The 17,595-nt window shown below is 43.6% G+C and overlaps 1 protein-coding gene across 2 annotated transcripts in view; it reads left to right on the top strand.

Annotated features, from left to right (window-relative positions):
- Utp4 (UTP4 small subunit processome component) overlaps positions 1 to 4,652 on the top strand; it is a 32,846-nt gene extending 28,194 nt beyond the window's left edge. For both annotated transcript variants that reach the window (XM_048355228.1, XM_048355229.1), the window contains exons 15-17: positions 1,014 to 1,199; positions 3,224 to 3,334; positions 4,447 to 4,652. In XM_048355228.1, the coding sequence (XP_048211185.1) occupies positions 1,014 to 1,199; positions 3,224 to 3,334; positions 4,447 to 4,563 (414 nt within the window). In that variant the 3' untranslated portion in view covers positions 4,564 to 4,652. The remainder of the gene's footprint in view (positions 1 to 1,013; positions 1,200 to 3,223; positions 3,335 to 4,446) is intronic.
- Positions 4,653 to 17,595: the final 12,943 nt, after the last annotated feature.

Below are 17,595 nucleotides of genomic sequence, written 5' to 3'. Positions count from 1 at the left end.
TCTTTTTTTTTTTTGCCAGTCCTAGCCTTTGGACTCAGGGCCTGAGCACTGTCCCTGGCTTCTTTTTGCTCAAGGCTAGCACTCTGCCACTTGAGCCACAGCGCCACTTCTGGCCGTTTTCTGTATATGTGGTACTGGGGAATCAAACCCAGGACTTTATGTATACAAGGCAAAGCACTCTTGCCACTAGGCCATATTCCCAGCCCCCTCAGGTTGTATCTTTTTTTTTTTTTTTTTGGCCAGTCCTGGGCCTTGGACTCAGGGCCTGAGCACTGTCCCTGGCTTCTTCCCGCTCAAGGCTAGCACTCTGCCACTTGAGCCACAGCGCCGCTTCTGGCCGTTTTCTGCATATGTGGTGCTGGGGAATCGAACCTAGGGCCTCGTGTATCCGAGGCAGGCACTCTTGCCACTAGGCTATATCCCCAGCCCTCAGGTTGTATCTTGATGAGTCAGCCTCCATGTTTTAGAGGCTAAGAGGAAAAAAGGACATATGACAGTATTGTGTACCTAAAGTATCTCTGAAAACCATAAAGAAGAAACAATGCCACTGGTATATTGAGAAAGAGAATTGTTAGGAATAATTTTTATTAATCAAATTAATAAACTTCATAATGTACCTTAAAATTTTTTTAAGTGGTAGAACTAGTGACTCATGCCTATAATCCTAGCTACTCAGAAGACTGAGTTCTGAGTTTTGGACGATTGGACTTAGAAGCCAGCTCAAGGAGAAAACCCACAAGACTGTTTCTAAAATAGCTAGCAAGATGCTGGGTTGGTAGTGTGGCCTGAGTGGTAGCACACTAACCATGCAAGCAAGCTGAACAAGTATGAATCCCTGAGTTCAAACTGTAGTACTGCCAGAGATGGGAAGAGATATAAAACTAAATGTGATGTGATCTTTGTTTGTTTAGGTATTTTGTGGTTAGGAATGAAGGATAGATTCAGGAAGGAACCAGATCTTTGAGGCTGATGGTCACACACCTGCTCTTATTCTCTGACATTTTCTTCCTCAGATATTTGAGTACAGCATCCCAGACAAACAGTACACAGAATGGAGCCGGACTGTCCAGAAGCAGGGGTTTCACCACCTGTGGCTCCAAAGGGATACTCCCATCACACACATCAGTTTTCATCCCAAGCGGCCAATGCATATCCTCCTCCACGACGCCTACATGTTCTGCCTCATTGACAAGTCATTGGTGAGTTCTTCAGTGCTGCCCCCTCACTTCTGTGTGTTAGTGACCTTCATAAAGTGTGACTGGTTAGAGAAAAGGCACAATAAAGATTCCTAGTGTAAGCTGAGCACCAATGGCTCACGCCTGTAATCCTAGCTACCCCAGAGGCTGAAATCTAAGGATTGCAGCTCAAAGCCGGCCCAGGCAGGAATGTCTGTGAGACTCTTATTGCCAATTAATGACTAGAAAACCAGAAGTGGCACTGTGGCTCAGTGGTAGAGTGCTATCTTTGAGCAAAAAAGAACAGCACAGAGGCCCTGAGTTCAAGCCCCACAACCTACCAAAGAAAAAGATTCCTAGTATAACCTTTGGAGAAGGAGAACTTTTGACAGATTTGCATTCCTACTCTCAGGAAGGCTTCCTGGAAGAGGCTAGTTTACATACTGGTTTTTACTTCTATGACTTCTCTACTTTGCCAGTGAGCACTTAAATGGGAGAGTAATGAGGTTAGTATTCAGAAGGTGACCCTCTTCAGGGAATGCAGTTGATTTGGCAGATTTTACTTTCAACTATGAATCCTGGAGTGACTAAGGTGGTGATTTCATTATATGATATCCATACTAGCATTTTGACTTTTGTACCCCTTATCTGATTGATGATACTGACAGGTTTGATGTCTTTAGAAAGTTCAGCCAGGAAATTTTCAGACTTATTGAGTATGATTTTGGTGGGTGTAAGCATTTTCTTCTTGACATTCCCCCCCCACTTTGCCAGCTGCTGTTTCATATACCCCAAATTGACATGTCTTTTCTAGGCAGGGGCTTTCTCTCCTAGGAACTCGGTGGGCCACAGCCATGCCTGCACAGTGCTTTGGGCTTAGATTACAACCGACATCTGCTGTTTCAGTGTCTCTGTGAAGGTGGGGGTGGACCATGTGTGGGTAAAGCAGCAGATGGCTTTAAAGGAGTTTTGCCCAAGGATGTATCACTGAAACTCATCTAGTGGGCCGAGTGTCCTCTGAGTGTATGCAGCAAAGCTGGCTGACAAGTGCCTTCTGTGGAATAAATGGTACAGGAAGGGCCCTTCCCACTCACCTGCTTCTCTCTAACTTAGTCTGCATCACTTTTCCCCAGGTCTTGGTGATGAATCTACCATTTCGCAACAAAGTCAGAGATAAAGTATCATTTTTTTGGCCTGAGGCAATCTCTTGAGATTCCAGTGACAGCAATGGGGGTGGTTTGTGTTCATGTTTTGCCTAGGGAGGCCTTCATCCAGTTAGGCAGTATTGTAATGTACTGGGGAAGAGTCCAGAAAGCACAGAGCCTGCCCAGACTGAGCTCCTGCTCATACTGATTTGTTCCTTTATGACAAGTAGTTACTGATAAGAGTGGACAAAAACCTCATCCTGCCCCTTTGATCTTGCTGGTATGCAGTACCATGTTCTCTCTTGCCTCCTTTTGCCCACCTCTTCTTGTCATGACTTAGTGCTGCCACTCTCTCCTGATGTAAGGATAGTTAAGGAAATGGGGAATACACAACGTAAAGGTTGGAAGATGGTGTTAGCCTGAAAAATGAACATATTCCTTTGATCTATACAAGCCAGTAAAAGTAACCCAGGAAGTGGCGCTGTGGCTCAAATGGTAGAGCACTAGCCTTGAGCTGAAGAGCTTAGGGACAGCTGCCAAGGCCCAGAGTTCAAGCCCCACGACTGACCAAAAAAAAAAGGATAAAAGTAACCGAGAGTCAGGCACCAGTAGCTCATGCCTATAATCCTAGCTACTTAGAACTAATAATCGGAAGGTTGAGATTCAAAGCCAGCTCAGTCAGGAAAGTCCATGAGGCTCTATTTCTAATAAATTATCCAGAAAAACCTGATGTGGTACTATGGCGCAAGTGGTAGAGTGCTAGCCTTGAGCATATAGAAGCTCAGGGACAGTACCCAGGCCTAAATTCAAGCCCTAGGACTGGCAAAAAAGAAAAGTGACAGGACATTGAGCATGCTAGGCAATAGAAGTAACAATTTAAATAGTAAATCTTTTTCTTTTTAGCCTCTTCCAAATGATAAAACTGTGCTCTACAATCCACTTCCTCCCACGAATGAATCAGATGTATTCCGGAGGCGCACAGTCCATGCCTTTAAAATTTCTAAGATATATAAGGTAAGACATCTTGTGCTGTGTTCTAGCTGGCTGGTTTCTTGTGATGTTATTAAAAGGTTAAAGCTTAAAAATAGTAAAACAGTGAAGAGCATCTTTAGTTTATATGTAAGGGCCTGGTTTGGGGGAGATGAGTTTTCTGTACCTTATGTCTGTATTTCGTTGTTCTGAACTCGGAGATGGGTGTATCACTCCAATCCCAGATGAAATGCATACATAGTAAAAGGTGATACTGGTGCTCAGGTAAGAGTCATTAGTGTGACTGTTTATCAGCACAACTTCTAGTTGGAAAATATTCTAGAAAAATTATAAGTGAATGGAAGTCAATGAATTTGTTATGAGTTTCTCCTCTGGCTAGCCTTTTCACTCTATATAAAATAAATACCAAATTGAACTAGACTTTGGTGTCTCATGCCTTTAATCCTAGCTACTCAGGAGGCTGAGATCTAAGGATCACAGCTTAAAGCCAGCTCAGGCAGGAAAGTCCATGAGACTATTATTTCCAGTTATCTACCAGAAAACTGGAAGTGGAGCTGTGGCTCAAAGTGGTACAGCGCTAGCCTTGAGCGAAAAAGCTCAGAGATAGTACCTAGGACCTGAGTTCAAGCCCTATGACTGACCCCCGACCCAACCCCCGAAAATGAGAAGAGAGTGGGGGGAGGGCATTAAGCTTATAATACTAGTTATATGACCCAACTCAGAAGTTTCATCAGACTTCTTTTGAATGAATTCAATTAAAAGCTCTCAACATTTTTGAGTCAGAGGGCAGGAAAGATTGTTAAATATTTCTTTTTTTTTTTTCTTTTTTTTTTTTTTTTGCCAGTCCTGGGGCTTGGACTCAGGGCCTGAGCACTGTCCCTGGCTTCTTTTTGCTCAAGGATAGCACTCTGCCACTTGAGCCACAGCGCCACTTCTGGCCGTTTTCTGTATATGTGGTGCTGGGGAATTGAACCCAGGGCCTCATGTATACGAGGCAAGCACTCTTGCCACTAGGCCATATCCCCAGCCCCTGTTAAATATTTCTGCAGATCCTCTTAGCCTTAAATAAGATGAACCTTTTAGCTTTAGTGGTCTGGACTGTGGCTCCGGGTAGTATCACTGTCGTCTCTCTGCAGCCCTTGCTCTTCATGGATCTTCTGGATGAAAGGACACTGGTGGCAGTAGAACGGCCCCTGGATGACATCATTGCTCAGCTCCCACCACCCATCAAAAAGAAGAAATTTGGAACCTAAAAAAAGGGCATGTGTCCTTTCTTGAACTGTCTGCCTGGTTTCTTTTCACAAATCATGATAATAAAACAAAGTTATTCTTTAGGACTATTCATTCCAAGTGCTATCTTTCAAAATAATAAACACTAGCTTCCCTTTGTCAGATTAAAAAAAAATGGAGGTTGAGCTCTGATAGCTCACACCTATAATCTTAGCTGTTGAAGAAGCTGAGATCTGAGGATCATGGTTTGAAGCCAGCCCAGGCAAGAGAGTCCATGAGACTTATCTCCAATAACTACCAAAAGGCCAGAAGTGGAGCTGTTGTTCAAGTCCCAGTATTAGTTAAAAAAACAAATGAGAGTGCAGGTTCACCACAAAGCTTGTTCATACAGTTCAGACAAGCTATAAACTCACCTAGTCTCTTTAGACCATAGTCTCGGGGGGAAAATGATTTAGATAGACAGACGGATGGATAGAGTGTGCCCTACTTACATGTGCCTAAGGCTTCAGCCTGCAGATTCTTAGTTTTTGGGTTTTGTTTTGTTTTGTTTTTGCCAAGCCTTTGCTATTATATATGTGGCGCTGAGGAATCAAACCCAGGGCTTCATGTATATGAGGCGAGCACTTTACCACTAGGCCACATTCCCAGCCCCAGATTCTTAGGGTTGTTTTTTGTTTTGTTTTGTTTTGTTTTTTTGCCAGTCCTGGGCCTTGGACTCGAGGCCTGAGCACTGTCCCTGGCTTCTTTTTGCTCAAGGCTACCACTCTGCCACTTGAGCCACAGCACCACTTCTGGCCTTTTCTATATATGTGGTGCTGGGGAATCGAACCCAGGGCTTCATGTATACGAGGCAAGTACTCTTGCCACTAGGCCATATTCCCAACCCACAGATTCTTGATAAGAGGAATCAGCTTCCATAAGGTTTACAATGGTTACTACTCTGCTTCTCAGTAGGCTTCACAGTGGCAGTAGTAATGTAAACAATTATCTGTTACTTCCTGGGTTAGGTGTTAAAATTCTCTTCTTCAATAAATTTCCTTTTGTAAGTCAGGCATTTGTCTCTGGTCTGTTGGACCGGACTGTTGGTTACCTTTTTAGTCCGGGATGGGTAATCAGCTGCTTGGGAGGTGAGACTGGATCAAGGTTTCAGGCTAGCCCAGGGAAAATGTGAGACACCCTCCACCCCCACCCCATCTCATCAGAAAAGGCTGGGTTGGTAGCTTATACCTCTCATCCCAGCTGTAGAGAGGGCAAAAGCAGGAAGATTGTAGTTCAGGCCAGCCTGAACAAAAATGTGGAGATCCTACCTGGGAAAAAATTAAGCTGTGGCTTGGATGGTGGCACACCTGCCTACTGCACTAGGTCTTGAGTTAAAATTCTATTTGTTCCTGCCAAAAATAAAACTGAAGTTCAGGTCACTGGTCTGCACTGAACGTGAGTGGACCAAGGTTAGGATGCCTGAACTGTTAACTCATTGGCCTCTCACTGGAAGCAAGAGCTGTAAATTCAGAGGCTCCTTAGCTGTTGTCTAATTTATGATGCCAGTTAGGTTTCTTTTTGCTTTGCTGGGGACAAGCACTCTGTCTCTAAGCTATACGCCTAGCCTACTTAACCATATCTAAAAACTCATGGATTATGGAAGTATGAGCTTCTGACAGGCCTCGAAGATAGACATCTAAGTCAAGAAGTAAAACTTGCAAATGTGGAAAGCATTCCTTTGCAAGGTTTCCAGCCAGTGATCTAGACTTCCATAAATGGAATGGGAAATAAGAGCTTTGGGCCTTGAAATTCTTCCTCAGTCGACAACTGAACACAAATGAAGCAGAAACAGATTGGGACACATTAGTGAAACTAGGAAGAAAGGTGCCTTCTTCCCACTTGGGGGTGGGGGGAGCGTAACCTCATCATTTGAGAGGTTTCATCTTAGGATTTTTTTTTTTTTTTTGCCAGTCCTGGGGCTTGGACTCAGGGCCTGAGCACTGTCCCTGGCTTCTTTTTGCTCAAGGCTAGCACTCTGCCACTTGAGCCACAGCGCCACTTCTGGCCACTTTCTGTATATGTGGTGCTGGGGAATTGAACCCAGGGCTTCAGATATACGAGGCAAGCACTCTTTGCCACTAGGCCATATCCCCAGCCCCTATCTTAGGAATTATTTCCACTTTGGGCATTGTGGACTACTAATATTTGGGTTCTACACAAGAATTTTGAACTAAGTAATAGCCTTTTTTTACTTGGCAATCTGACTTTAAAAATTTTTTTATCCCATGTACTACTTGGCGATCTGATGTATGAATGGATAACTCACCTTTACTGTGGAGGCATAGCAAATTAAACAAAAAAAAATTCGGATAATTGAAAGTTAGAAATAATCCTTTTGAAAGCTTTCTTTTGAGCAGGATGCCAATTGCTTACATCTAAAATCCTAGCTACTCAGGAGGCTGAGGTTTGAGGATTATGGCTCGAAGCTAGTCCATAAAGGAAACCTCCATGAGTTTCTTTATCTTCAATTAACTAAAAAGCTGGAAGTGGAGCTGTGGCTCAAGTGGCAGAAAACTAGCCTCGAGTGAAAAAGCTTAAGAGACTGTCAAGGGCCTGAGTACAAGCTCAGAATGGACATGATTTTTTTTTTTTTTTTTTTTTTTTGCCAGTCCTTGAGCTTGAACTCAGGGCCTGAGCAGTGTCCCTGAGCTTCTTTTTGCTCCAGGCTAGCACTCTACCACTTGAGCCATAACACCATTTCTGGCTTTTTCTGTTAATGTGGTACTAAAGAATCAAACCCAGGGTTTCATGCAGGCTAGGCAAGCACTCTACCACGAAGCCACATTCCCCTGGCTTCTTTTTGCTCAAGGCTAGCACTCTACCTCTGGAGCCACAGCACCACTTCCAGCTTTTTCTGTTTATGCGGTGCTGAGGAATCGAACCCAGGGCTTTGTGCATGCTAGGCAAGCACTCTACAGCTAAGCCACAATCTCAGCCCTGATTTTTTTTTATTATATAAAAAAGGTTTTTCTGAGCGTCAAAACTTGCCAGGTGTCCAGTGGCTCACACCTGTATTCCTAGCTACTCAGGAACCTGATCTGAGGATCACAGTTCAAAACCAGCCCAGGTAGGTAAGCCTTGGAGATTTTTATCTCTAATGAATCAAAAAGCTGGAAGTGGAGCTGTGGCTCAAGTAGTAGAGCACTAGCCTTGAGCAGGGACAACACCAGGCTCTGAATTCAAACCTGGGACCAGCATACCCAAAAGTGCTTGAGGGCATGAGGCTCTAAGTCTGTCCCCATCCCCTACCCTTACTGCCAACTATTTATTTACAAGTGCCATTTTTTCATTCTGAGTCATGGTATTTACTGTAGGTAAACTCACTTTATCTCAGGTTTGATAAGAAAGGACTGGCCTGACAAGATTTACAATGGTTAACACTCCATACCCCTTAAGCTTTACAGTGATGGGAATCATTCAAATAAATAGCTGCAAAAAAGTAGGGCTTTTCTGGTTATTAGGAGTAGGGGTAAAAGCTGAGATTTTTATATTCAAGGAAATGGAGGCAGGAGGAAAGGAAGTGATTTTTCTCATGATTACACCCTGATTTGCCTCCAGCAAATTTGCTCTTTCTTAGTTGTAGAGACCTGATGTGATGACTAGTGGTCATGGCATCCAAAGGATTTTTCCATTTCACAGGCTGCAGGTAGGGCATTTAGGCATTTCTTGCTCTGCTGACATTAATCAAGCTAGAATACTGAGTTGTGTGGGTGACCATTTGTGTTAATCATATAGTGTCTCAATGAACAGCCTAGTACATTGTCTCCCACTGCCCACATTGGGTATTTGGGGATAATTCCTGGATGTGAAAGTGCTTGCTCAAACTATGTCCATGTTCTGTCACATTCAATCACCCTTCAGGCTGGCTGTCTTCCCATCAGCAGCTCTCATTTCCTTATCCCTACTGATTGGCTAATGTGAAGTCCAGCTTGTAATTGTCTTTTGTTTTTGTTTTTGTTTTTTGGAGCCAGTATTGGAGGCTTGAACTTGGGGCCTAAGTACTTGAGCCACAGTCCCACTTCCCTTTTTGGTAGTTAATTGGAAGTAAGAGTTCATGAACTTTCCTGCTTTCGCTATCTTTGAACCTTGATCCTTAGTTCTCAGCCCCTTGAATAGCTAGGATTACAGGTGTGAGCCACAGTGCTGAGTGAAACTCGTTTTTGTGTCTTCCTGTTTACCTGTGAATTTTCTCACCTTTTATGGTGGCAGAACTTATTTATAAACTTTTCCCTTTTTTTTGTAATGTGCCTTTTTCTTTCATAATTCAAGGTATTTTTTTTTTTTTTTTTTTTTTTGCCAGTCCTGGGCCTTGGACTCAGGGCCCGAGCACCGTCCCTGGCTTCTTCCCGGCTAGCACTCTGCCACTTGAGCCATAGCGCCGCTTCTGGCCGTTTTCTGTATATGTGGTGCTGGGGAATCAAACCTAGGGCCTCGTGTATCCGAGGCAGGCACTCTTGCCACTAGGCTATATCCCCAGCCCGATTCAAGGTATTTTATGATGTCGGTGAATACTATCCAATAAATTCACAGTAAGACAGTAACTAGATATGGTTATGAAGCACTTGAAATGTAGCTAGTTTGACAATGGCTTTCATACTGGACACTGCAGATTTAGATAGTCATGCTATTGTCAGACTATTGTGTGTAGGAAGCTATAAAACTTAATGCTTAACATAATCTTGACATTTATTGAGTGCCTGCTGTATACTGTGCATCAAGAACAAATGAATGGGGCTGGCCAAAAAAAAAAAAAAAAGAACAAATGAATGATTCAAGCTCAGCCCTCCAGAATTTCACAGCTTAGTTAGCCAGAGAAATAAGCAGACCGATGATGCAGTTGGGATGAGCAGCAGAGAAGGGTCATCTCACCACTATGGGTGGATCGAGTTGGAGACGGGAGATAGACTTTAAGTAATCATTCCCAGAGGTAGGTGGTAATTAGGATGGAATGGAGGCTGGGGGTGGGGAATTCCTGGAGGATTCTCAGCATAACCAAGGTTCAAAGACTAGAACAGTTCCCACATGGAGGCTAAGCAGTTGGAAATAGGTGGAAAGGACAAGTAGATTTGGATACAGAGCCATTAAGCCAAAGTGTAGTGAGAAATTGAGATCAATTGAGGTAAGGCTTACAGGGCACTGATGGCTCATGCTTGTAATCCTAGCTATCTGTTCAGGAGGCTGAGACCTAAGGATTGTGGTTCAAGGCCAGACTGGGCAAACAAGTCAGAGGAACTCTTATCTCTAATTACAAAAAGCTGGAAGTGTGGGTTGAGAATATGGCTTAGTGGTAGAGTGCTTGCCTAGCATGCATGAAGCCCTGGGTTTGAGTCCTCAGTACCACATAAACAGAATAAGCTGGAAATGTCACTAATGCTCAAGTGGTAGAGTGCTAGCCTTGAGCAAAAGAAGAGTTCAGGGACAGTGCCCAGGACCTGAGTTCAAGCCCAGGACTGGCAAAATAAATAAATAAATAAATAAATATCTGGAAGTATAGGGTTGGGAATATGACCTAGTGGCAAGAGTGCTTGCCTCCTATACATGAAGCCCTGGGTTCAATTCCTCAGCACCACATATATAGGAAAGGCCAGAAGTGGCACTGTGGCTCAAGTGGCAGAATGCTAGCCTTGAGCAAAAAGAAGCCAGGGACAGTGCTCTGGCCCCGAGTCCAAGCCCCAGGACTGGCCAAAAAATAAAAAATAAATCTGGAAGTATAAATATGGTTTAAGAGTAGAGCATTAGTCTTGGGTTGGGGGTAGGCAGGCAGATGAGAGCACAAGGTGCTAAATTTAAGCTCCAGTACCAGCACCATTAAAAAAAGAAAAAGAGGGGCTGGGAATATGGCCTAGTGGTAAAGTGCTTACCTCATATACATGAAGCCCTGGGTTCGATTCCCCAGCACCACATATACAGAAAATGGCCAGAAGTGGCGCTGTGGCTCAAGTGGCAAAGTGCTAGCCTTGAGCGGGAAGAAGCCAGGGACAGTGCTCAGGCCCTGAGTCCAAGCCCCGGACTGGCAAAAAAAAGAAATTCCACTACTTGGGAATGTGGTAACTCACACATTGAATGGAAGGATATAGTGAAAAGTGAATAGAAGGCAGAAGAGGCTGGAATTTTGGGAATCCAAAAACCAGGCTCCTGTGTTTCTGACTTGTACATGTACTTGTTTGCTAGAGCTGCCACACAAAGTGCCACAGAGTGGATATCTTCAACAAGAGAAATAGATTTTCTCAGATTCTCACAAGTCCAAGATCAAGATGTCAACAAGATTGGTTTCATCTGGGATCACTGTCCTTGGTTTGTAAATTTAACCTAGAAATTTTGGAGGACCTAGGAATTTTGAACTTCAGGTGCCCAGTGGTTCATGCCCATAATCCTAGCTACTGAGATCTGAGCCTCCAGGTTTAGAGCCAATCCAGGCAGGAAAGTCTATGAGACTCATCTCCAGTTAATCACCAGAAAACCACAAGACATGCTGTGGCTCAAAGTGGTAGAGCACTAGCTATGAGCAAAAAAATTCAGGAACAGCACCCAGACCCTGAGTTCAAGACCTAGGACCAGTACCAAAAAAGAAAACAACAACAAGCACCCTCCATTATCTTGTGCTTTAGTCAGACTTTTCATTGCAGAGACAAATAGGTGATTAAAACAATTTAGAGGAGGAGAGATTTTGGCTCCCATGTTCAGTTCATAGTTTTGCTGCATTGCGGCCTGTAGCGAGGCAGAACATCCTGGCAGAGCAAAATAACACCTGGCAGCCAGGAAATAGGAAGTTAGCAGGGATAGATGTACTGCCTTCAAAAGCATGATCCAGTGACTACTTCCTTCAACCTCTTCCTAGCTAATTGAGGAAGTTAGTGCCCTTGAGATCCTTCACCCCTCAATTGGGCCATCAGCTGGGTACCAAGATATCAACACTTGAGCTTATGCAGGCACTTTATATTCCAAACCATAGCACCTCCCAAATGGCCTTTGTACTATGACTTAGGAAGAAGTACATCTGACTTAACAGCCTAGAAATGAGCAAGGCGCTGGTGGCTCATGCCTGTAATTCTAGCTACTCAGGAGGTTGAGATATGAGGATCCTGGTTTGAAGGCAGCCAGGCCAGGAAAGTTAGTGAAACCTATCTCCAATTACAGAAAATGCCGGAAGTGGTGCTGTTGCTCAAGTGGTAGAGTGCTAGAAAAGCAGCTCAGGGACAGCACCCAGGCCCAGAGTTCAAGCCCCAGGACTGGCAAAAAAAGAAGGGGGAGGGGGATTAGAAATGCCATGTCAATGAATCTGACTTGGGACTTGGTGACATATGAGGAATGAGCATAGAAACTGACACTTAAGGACTGCAAAGTTATAAGGCACTAAAAATTCTGCTAGAACTGATGATGGTGAAAATTGGACTTTTATTTTTAGACCCTATTTGAATTTCATGACCAATTATGCAATTTCCATAATTGTCAATAAAAAACACTGGTGATTTTCCATAACTAAGTGAATTCGTTGAGACTAAACTGCTTAATATGCTTGCTAATACTTTCCTAAAAAGTAAGTCACAGAGCTTCCAAACTGTCACCAGCTGTTTTCCATTAGGAATGTGGTTCGCAGATGTGGCTTTTCATAGTCATAATGCAGGAGATAGTTAATCCTTTTTTTTTTTTTCAGGTTTCAGATGGATAGTGATTTATCTTGGTGGGATGAATTTTAAAATATGCTTGTATCAGCAAAACTATAGATGCACCTTTCTTTTTAGTATGTGTTTGTGTTGAAGAGTAGTATTTTAGTTTTGTAGTTTGGATTTTTTTTTTTGGGGGGGGTACTTAGTGCCTGCTAAGCAGTTGGACTCCCACTTGAGCCACACCCCCAATCCTTTCTACTTTAGCTTAGTTTTCAAACAAGGTCTTGCTTTTGTCTGGGCTTCCCAGGAACCTCAAACCTCCTGCCTTCTGAATAGCTGGCATTACAGTTGTGGACCCCAGCACCTGATATATTGCAAGGCATTTCTACCAGAGGCTGTCTTGGAATCTATCTTCTGAGGGAGAGTTAGGTGTGGATAATTTTTTTTGAAATTGAATATTAGATTGGCTATCTTACAAGCCTATGTCTCCCTTTGGCCTCTTCTTTAGTAATAATTGAACAGCTCTTGTTTTTGTTCCTTTGGCATCAGGCCACCTTTGTGGCGGTGACCTTCGGGCTTGCTAAAAAAGCTGCAATTTGGCCTGGGGGCCCCTCCTTCCTTGTGAAATTACACAACACTCAAAACCTTGGAAGCAGCCCCAGATCCACTGATTGTTTTTGTTGATGGACTTTTGGCAATATATGCTCCCTTCAGCCAAAGTGTAACTTTTATACACTATTTGTCACCAAAATTTGGCCATTTGGTCTTTATGCCGAGAGTCAAATGGTATTAGGGCAGGCTCATTTCTAGATGAAGTGTAGAATCTTTGCTGGAGAGTTTAGACCAAAGGCTTTATTGTTGCTGTTAAAGGTCAATAGGTAATAATAACAGCTGGTAATTTTTAAATTTTTTTTTGGCCAGTCCTGCGCCTTGGGCTTCTTTTTGCTCAAGGCTAGCACTCTGCCACTTGAGCCACAGCGCCACTTCTGGCCGTTTTCTGTATATGTGGTGCTGGGGAATCGAACCCAGGGCCTCCTGTATATGAGGCGAGCTCTCTTGCCACTAGGCCATATCCCCAGCCCACAGCTGGTGATTTTTATGGGACACATGCCTTGTGACAGGTCCAGTGCAACTCAGTGTTGTGTATACATCATCTCACCCCACCCTGAGCCCTCATAATCCCCCTAGGGGAAGATAATACATGAGTATTTCTGGAGAACAAGCTCATGACTTCAGCCTCTTGACTATTAGACAATAGTAGGTGGCTAAGCTAGGATTCAAACTGTACATTATTATGCTGTGCTGTCCTATAAAGGAAACAAAAAAGACCATTGAGCTGGGTGCTGGTGGCATGCCTGTAATCCTAGCTACTAAAGAGGCTGAGTTCAAAGCCAGCTGGGGCAGGAAAGCTGTGAGACTCTTATCTCCAATTAACCACCAGAAAACCAGAAGTGGTGCTGTGGCTCAAAGTGATGGAGCTAGCTTTGAGCAAAGTTGCTCAGAGATAGAGACCAGATCCTGAGTTCAAACCCCACAACCGACCAAAAGGAAAAAAAAACAACCACTGAGTTTCAAGAGAGCATTAAATCAAGAGACTGAGACAGAAGGTTGTAGGATGAAACCATAGAATCTGAGAGCTAAATCAACTCCCTTATTTAAAACGAACAATGATCTCCGCTTGTTCTGAGAAATAGTAAAATAATAGCTTAAACAGATGAGAAAAGATACTGACTTCTATGAAAAAATTATAATGAAACACCACTCCCCAGAAAAAAGAGGGATTAAAAATAATATAGACAGTGATTTTGCTGTTACATTATATACATGTTGTAACTACACGATGAAACCCCTTTGTACAATGAATATGTGCTAATAAAAAAATTCAGATGACAAGAATGAAAGCTTATGGGAATAAGCCTTTTCCTTTTTTAGATGGAATGTTTGTTCAAAGAATTAGCTAATCTTTTCTTGCTGTCCTTAGGAAACCATAGAAACGGATGTGTATTCTTTCAGATTTTATTAACCATAGTAAGTAGATAGCCACTATTTGAGATTTCCTAGATGGTAATTTTCACTCTGCAAGGAACCAGTAATATAGGGAGGGACTACATACAGTGCAGAAGGCGCTGAATTTCGATCAATTCCGTGCTTAATGAGTTCCTTCTCTCCAAGGCATTGTTTTTCTAATAGTGGAGACGAAAATTAAGTTGATAGGTGGTCCCTGCTCTCCTGTAGTTTATAATTTACTTTGGCAAATCAGCAAGACACATCATTATATTGCTGAAAGGCAAAGTCCCCATGATTTCAGGGAAATGAAGTCTGGGAAAACTGGGATGAGATTTTGCTGGGGTGGGGGATGTGGTTAAAGGGAACAGAAGTATTTGCAAAGACTCAGGTGGGTGTGTGTGAAATATTGGGAGATACTGGGTTGGTATGTTTTATTAATCTGAGAATGTGGGGGAGTTCATTTTGTTTCTGATGGAAGACTTAAGTAAATACAGCTTGAGAATTTGGAAATTTTTACATATATATTAAAAATAATTTTTCACTGGGCACTGGTGTCTCATGCCTGTAATCCTAGCTACTTAGGAAGCTGAGATCTCAGGATTGTGGTTGAGTCCAGCCTGGGCAAAAAAGTCCGTGAGACTTTTATCTTCAATTTAAACAGCCCCCAAAATTTAAAAAGCCAAAAGTGGAGCTGATGACTCAAGTGGTAGTGTGCTAGTTAGCCCAGAGTGGAAAAGCTAAGTGACAGCACCCAGGCCCTGAGTTCAAGCCCCTAGAACCGGCATGAAGAAATATAAAATTGTAAGAAAACAGTACTAAATAATGCAGATACCAATCTCTATTATCTTCCCTGCTCCCGAAGTTAACTATTTTGTTATATAACTTATCTTATGTAAGTGTCCTTACTTATTAAACTGTGACTTCCTCGAACTCTATTGACAAAAAGTCCTTGGTACTCTCTTGGAAAGAATTTCCAGCACTTCCCTTTTGCTAATAAAGGCGTCCTCAAGTGCCCCACCTCTGGGTGATGGCATAAGCAAAAGTGCTTATCATGAATGCTCACACTCAAAGGAATCAGCTGCCAAATGCTCTCTAACAAGCAGAAATTTCACACAACTCAGGTCTCTGGGGGCTCACGCTTCAGCTAGAGTAAAGCCAGAAATGTCTACGACTGCAGGTGCACTTAGGCACACAGGGACCTGCTAAAACAGTAAGCGGGCTTGACTGCAGTTGATTTAGGACAAGGCTGGAGGGTTGAGCTTTTGCTGACATTTGCAGCTTGGGAAATCCTGCTCCACTCTTTGCAAAGAAGATGGTGCTGTAATGACCTTTTTTTTTTTTTTTTTACAAAACACATTTGTCACTTTGAATTTTTTTTTTCCCCTCACTTGGGTTCTGGATTCTTCCCAATTTTAACCCCCGACTCTTTGGAAGTTTCTGCCTGTACATGTACATGCTTTCAAAGAATGGTGAGTGGGGCTGGGGATATGGCCTAGTGGCAAGAGTGCCTGCCTCATATACATGAGGCCCTGGGTTCGATTCCCCAGCACCACATATACAGAAAATGGCCAGAAGTGGCACTGTGGCTCAAGTGGCAGAGTGCTAGCCTTGAGCAAAAAAAAGAAGCCAGGGACAGTGCTCAGGCCATGAGTCCAAGCCCCAGGACTGGCCAAAAAACAAAACAAAACAAAACAAAAACAAAATCAAAGAATGGTGAGTGCAATAGAGTCTGAGCCTCAGCTGTAAGAAGCTCCTTTTAGTAATTGATGCAAACTCCCTCTGCTTTGTCCCCACTTCCTCAAAGACAGCATGAAGATTTCACTTTTTCTGCTGAAGGCAAACTTCTCTTAGAGGGCACCTTGACTGACCTCATGATCTTACTGAGAGTTTGTCTTCCTAGTAGTATAGTTTCTGGACCCTTATTTCTTGAGTAAAAGCACTAGACCAGGAAGCTAAATTTGTCTCTTCATTCTCACTGGGGACTTTGGACGAAAGTCTAGCAGTTTGGTTCTCAATTTCCTCAGCTCCTCTAGCCCACTAAATGAGAAGTGGTTTATGACCTTTGGTTATAGGACCTCTCAGAATTGGTTCCCAAATCAAGCATAGATACCAAATTTTGTATATGATTTCTGGGGATGCTAATCTACACTACTTCAATGAAGAGTAATGGTCTCCAGCCTACACAAACCAAACTTTACCGTTTGATTCTATGAAACTTTTCACACTTCTGCCATTCCCATTGACTTTGTGCTTTGTCCCCCTTGAAGTTCTGGCATCTTAAATAGCCATCTGTGCTGTCTAACGTGTGTCGACTGGGCTAAAGGATGCCTTCAGAGCTGGTATTTTTGGATGTGTATGTGTGTATAAAGAGAGTAGCTTGATAGACCTAGTAAGAATAAGGTTGACCTCACCAGCCTGGGCAGGCATCAGCCAGTCAGTTGAGGGCAGGAATGGAACAAAAAGGCAGAGGGTGACTTCACTCTGAACTGTGTTATCCTTCTTCAATCCTCAAATGTTGATGCTCTTGCTTCTCCTTGTGACTTGTACCAGGATTACATCCCCTTCTCAGGCCTTCAGGTCTAGACTTCCATCATTGGTCTCCTCTGGTTGGATTCAAAGCACATTAACCAACTTTCCTGAGGCTCTAGCTTACAGATGGCCGATTGTGGGATTTAGTCTTCATCATCTTGTGGCCAATCATACCACCTATCTATCCTATTGGTCTGTTTCTCTGGAGAACTCCAAAAGTATCATGTTACAAGTAGCTTTGAGGCCTGCCTATTATGGCTGAAAGACACGGTCCTCTCTAAGTTGCAAGTAAGTGTACAGGTGATTTCAAAGCAGGGTGACAGTCTTGGATTCATGCCTCTGGACCTTTGGCTCATGTTTTGCCTTCTGCAATTTCCTCCATTTTCAGTGAAGCTAAACCTAGGTCTAAGCAAATATTCTTTTGATTCTGTTTTGGAAGCCTTTGCCTCTTAACCACAGAGTATCACACGTAGATTGTTGCTTCTGTGTCTTCCTTTCCCACTAGACCACATCTCTTAGCTAATCTCCGCGGAAGCCCTAACCCCAGGGCTGTGTTCTCAGTTCGCAAGGAACGGCCCAATCAATGCAAGAGTCGGAAGTGCCACCCAGTCCTGCAGGCTTGCAAAGCGCTTCGCCAAACTTGGTCTTGCTTTCCGTGCCCGGACAGCTCTCGTGGTAAAAGGTCAGGAGCTGGAAGGGTCCTGGGGAAACCAAAGAAATGCAGTGCTCAAGCTATCAGGGGAGCCGAGAGAACTTCACCTCCCGGAAGCCGCCTCGCCGGCCCGGCTCCGCCCCTCCGGGAGGTGGGCGTGCCACTCATGAATATTTAACGAGAAGGGGCGTGGCCCGCCCCCGCCCCCTCGGCGGGAAGGG

The sequence above is a fragment of the Perognathus longimembris genome, chromosome 10 (genome assembly GCF_023159225.1).
Source record: "Perognathus longimembris pacificus isolate PPM17 chromosome 10, ASM2315922v1, whole genome shotgun sequence".
NCBI classification, from domain to species: Eukaryota; Metazoa; Chordata; class Mammalia; order Rodentia; family Heteromyidae; genus Perognathus; species Perognathus longimembris.
The sequence above is the reverse complement of the archived record's forward strand: the minus strand, read 5'-3'. Positions and strand labels throughout refer to the sequence as shown.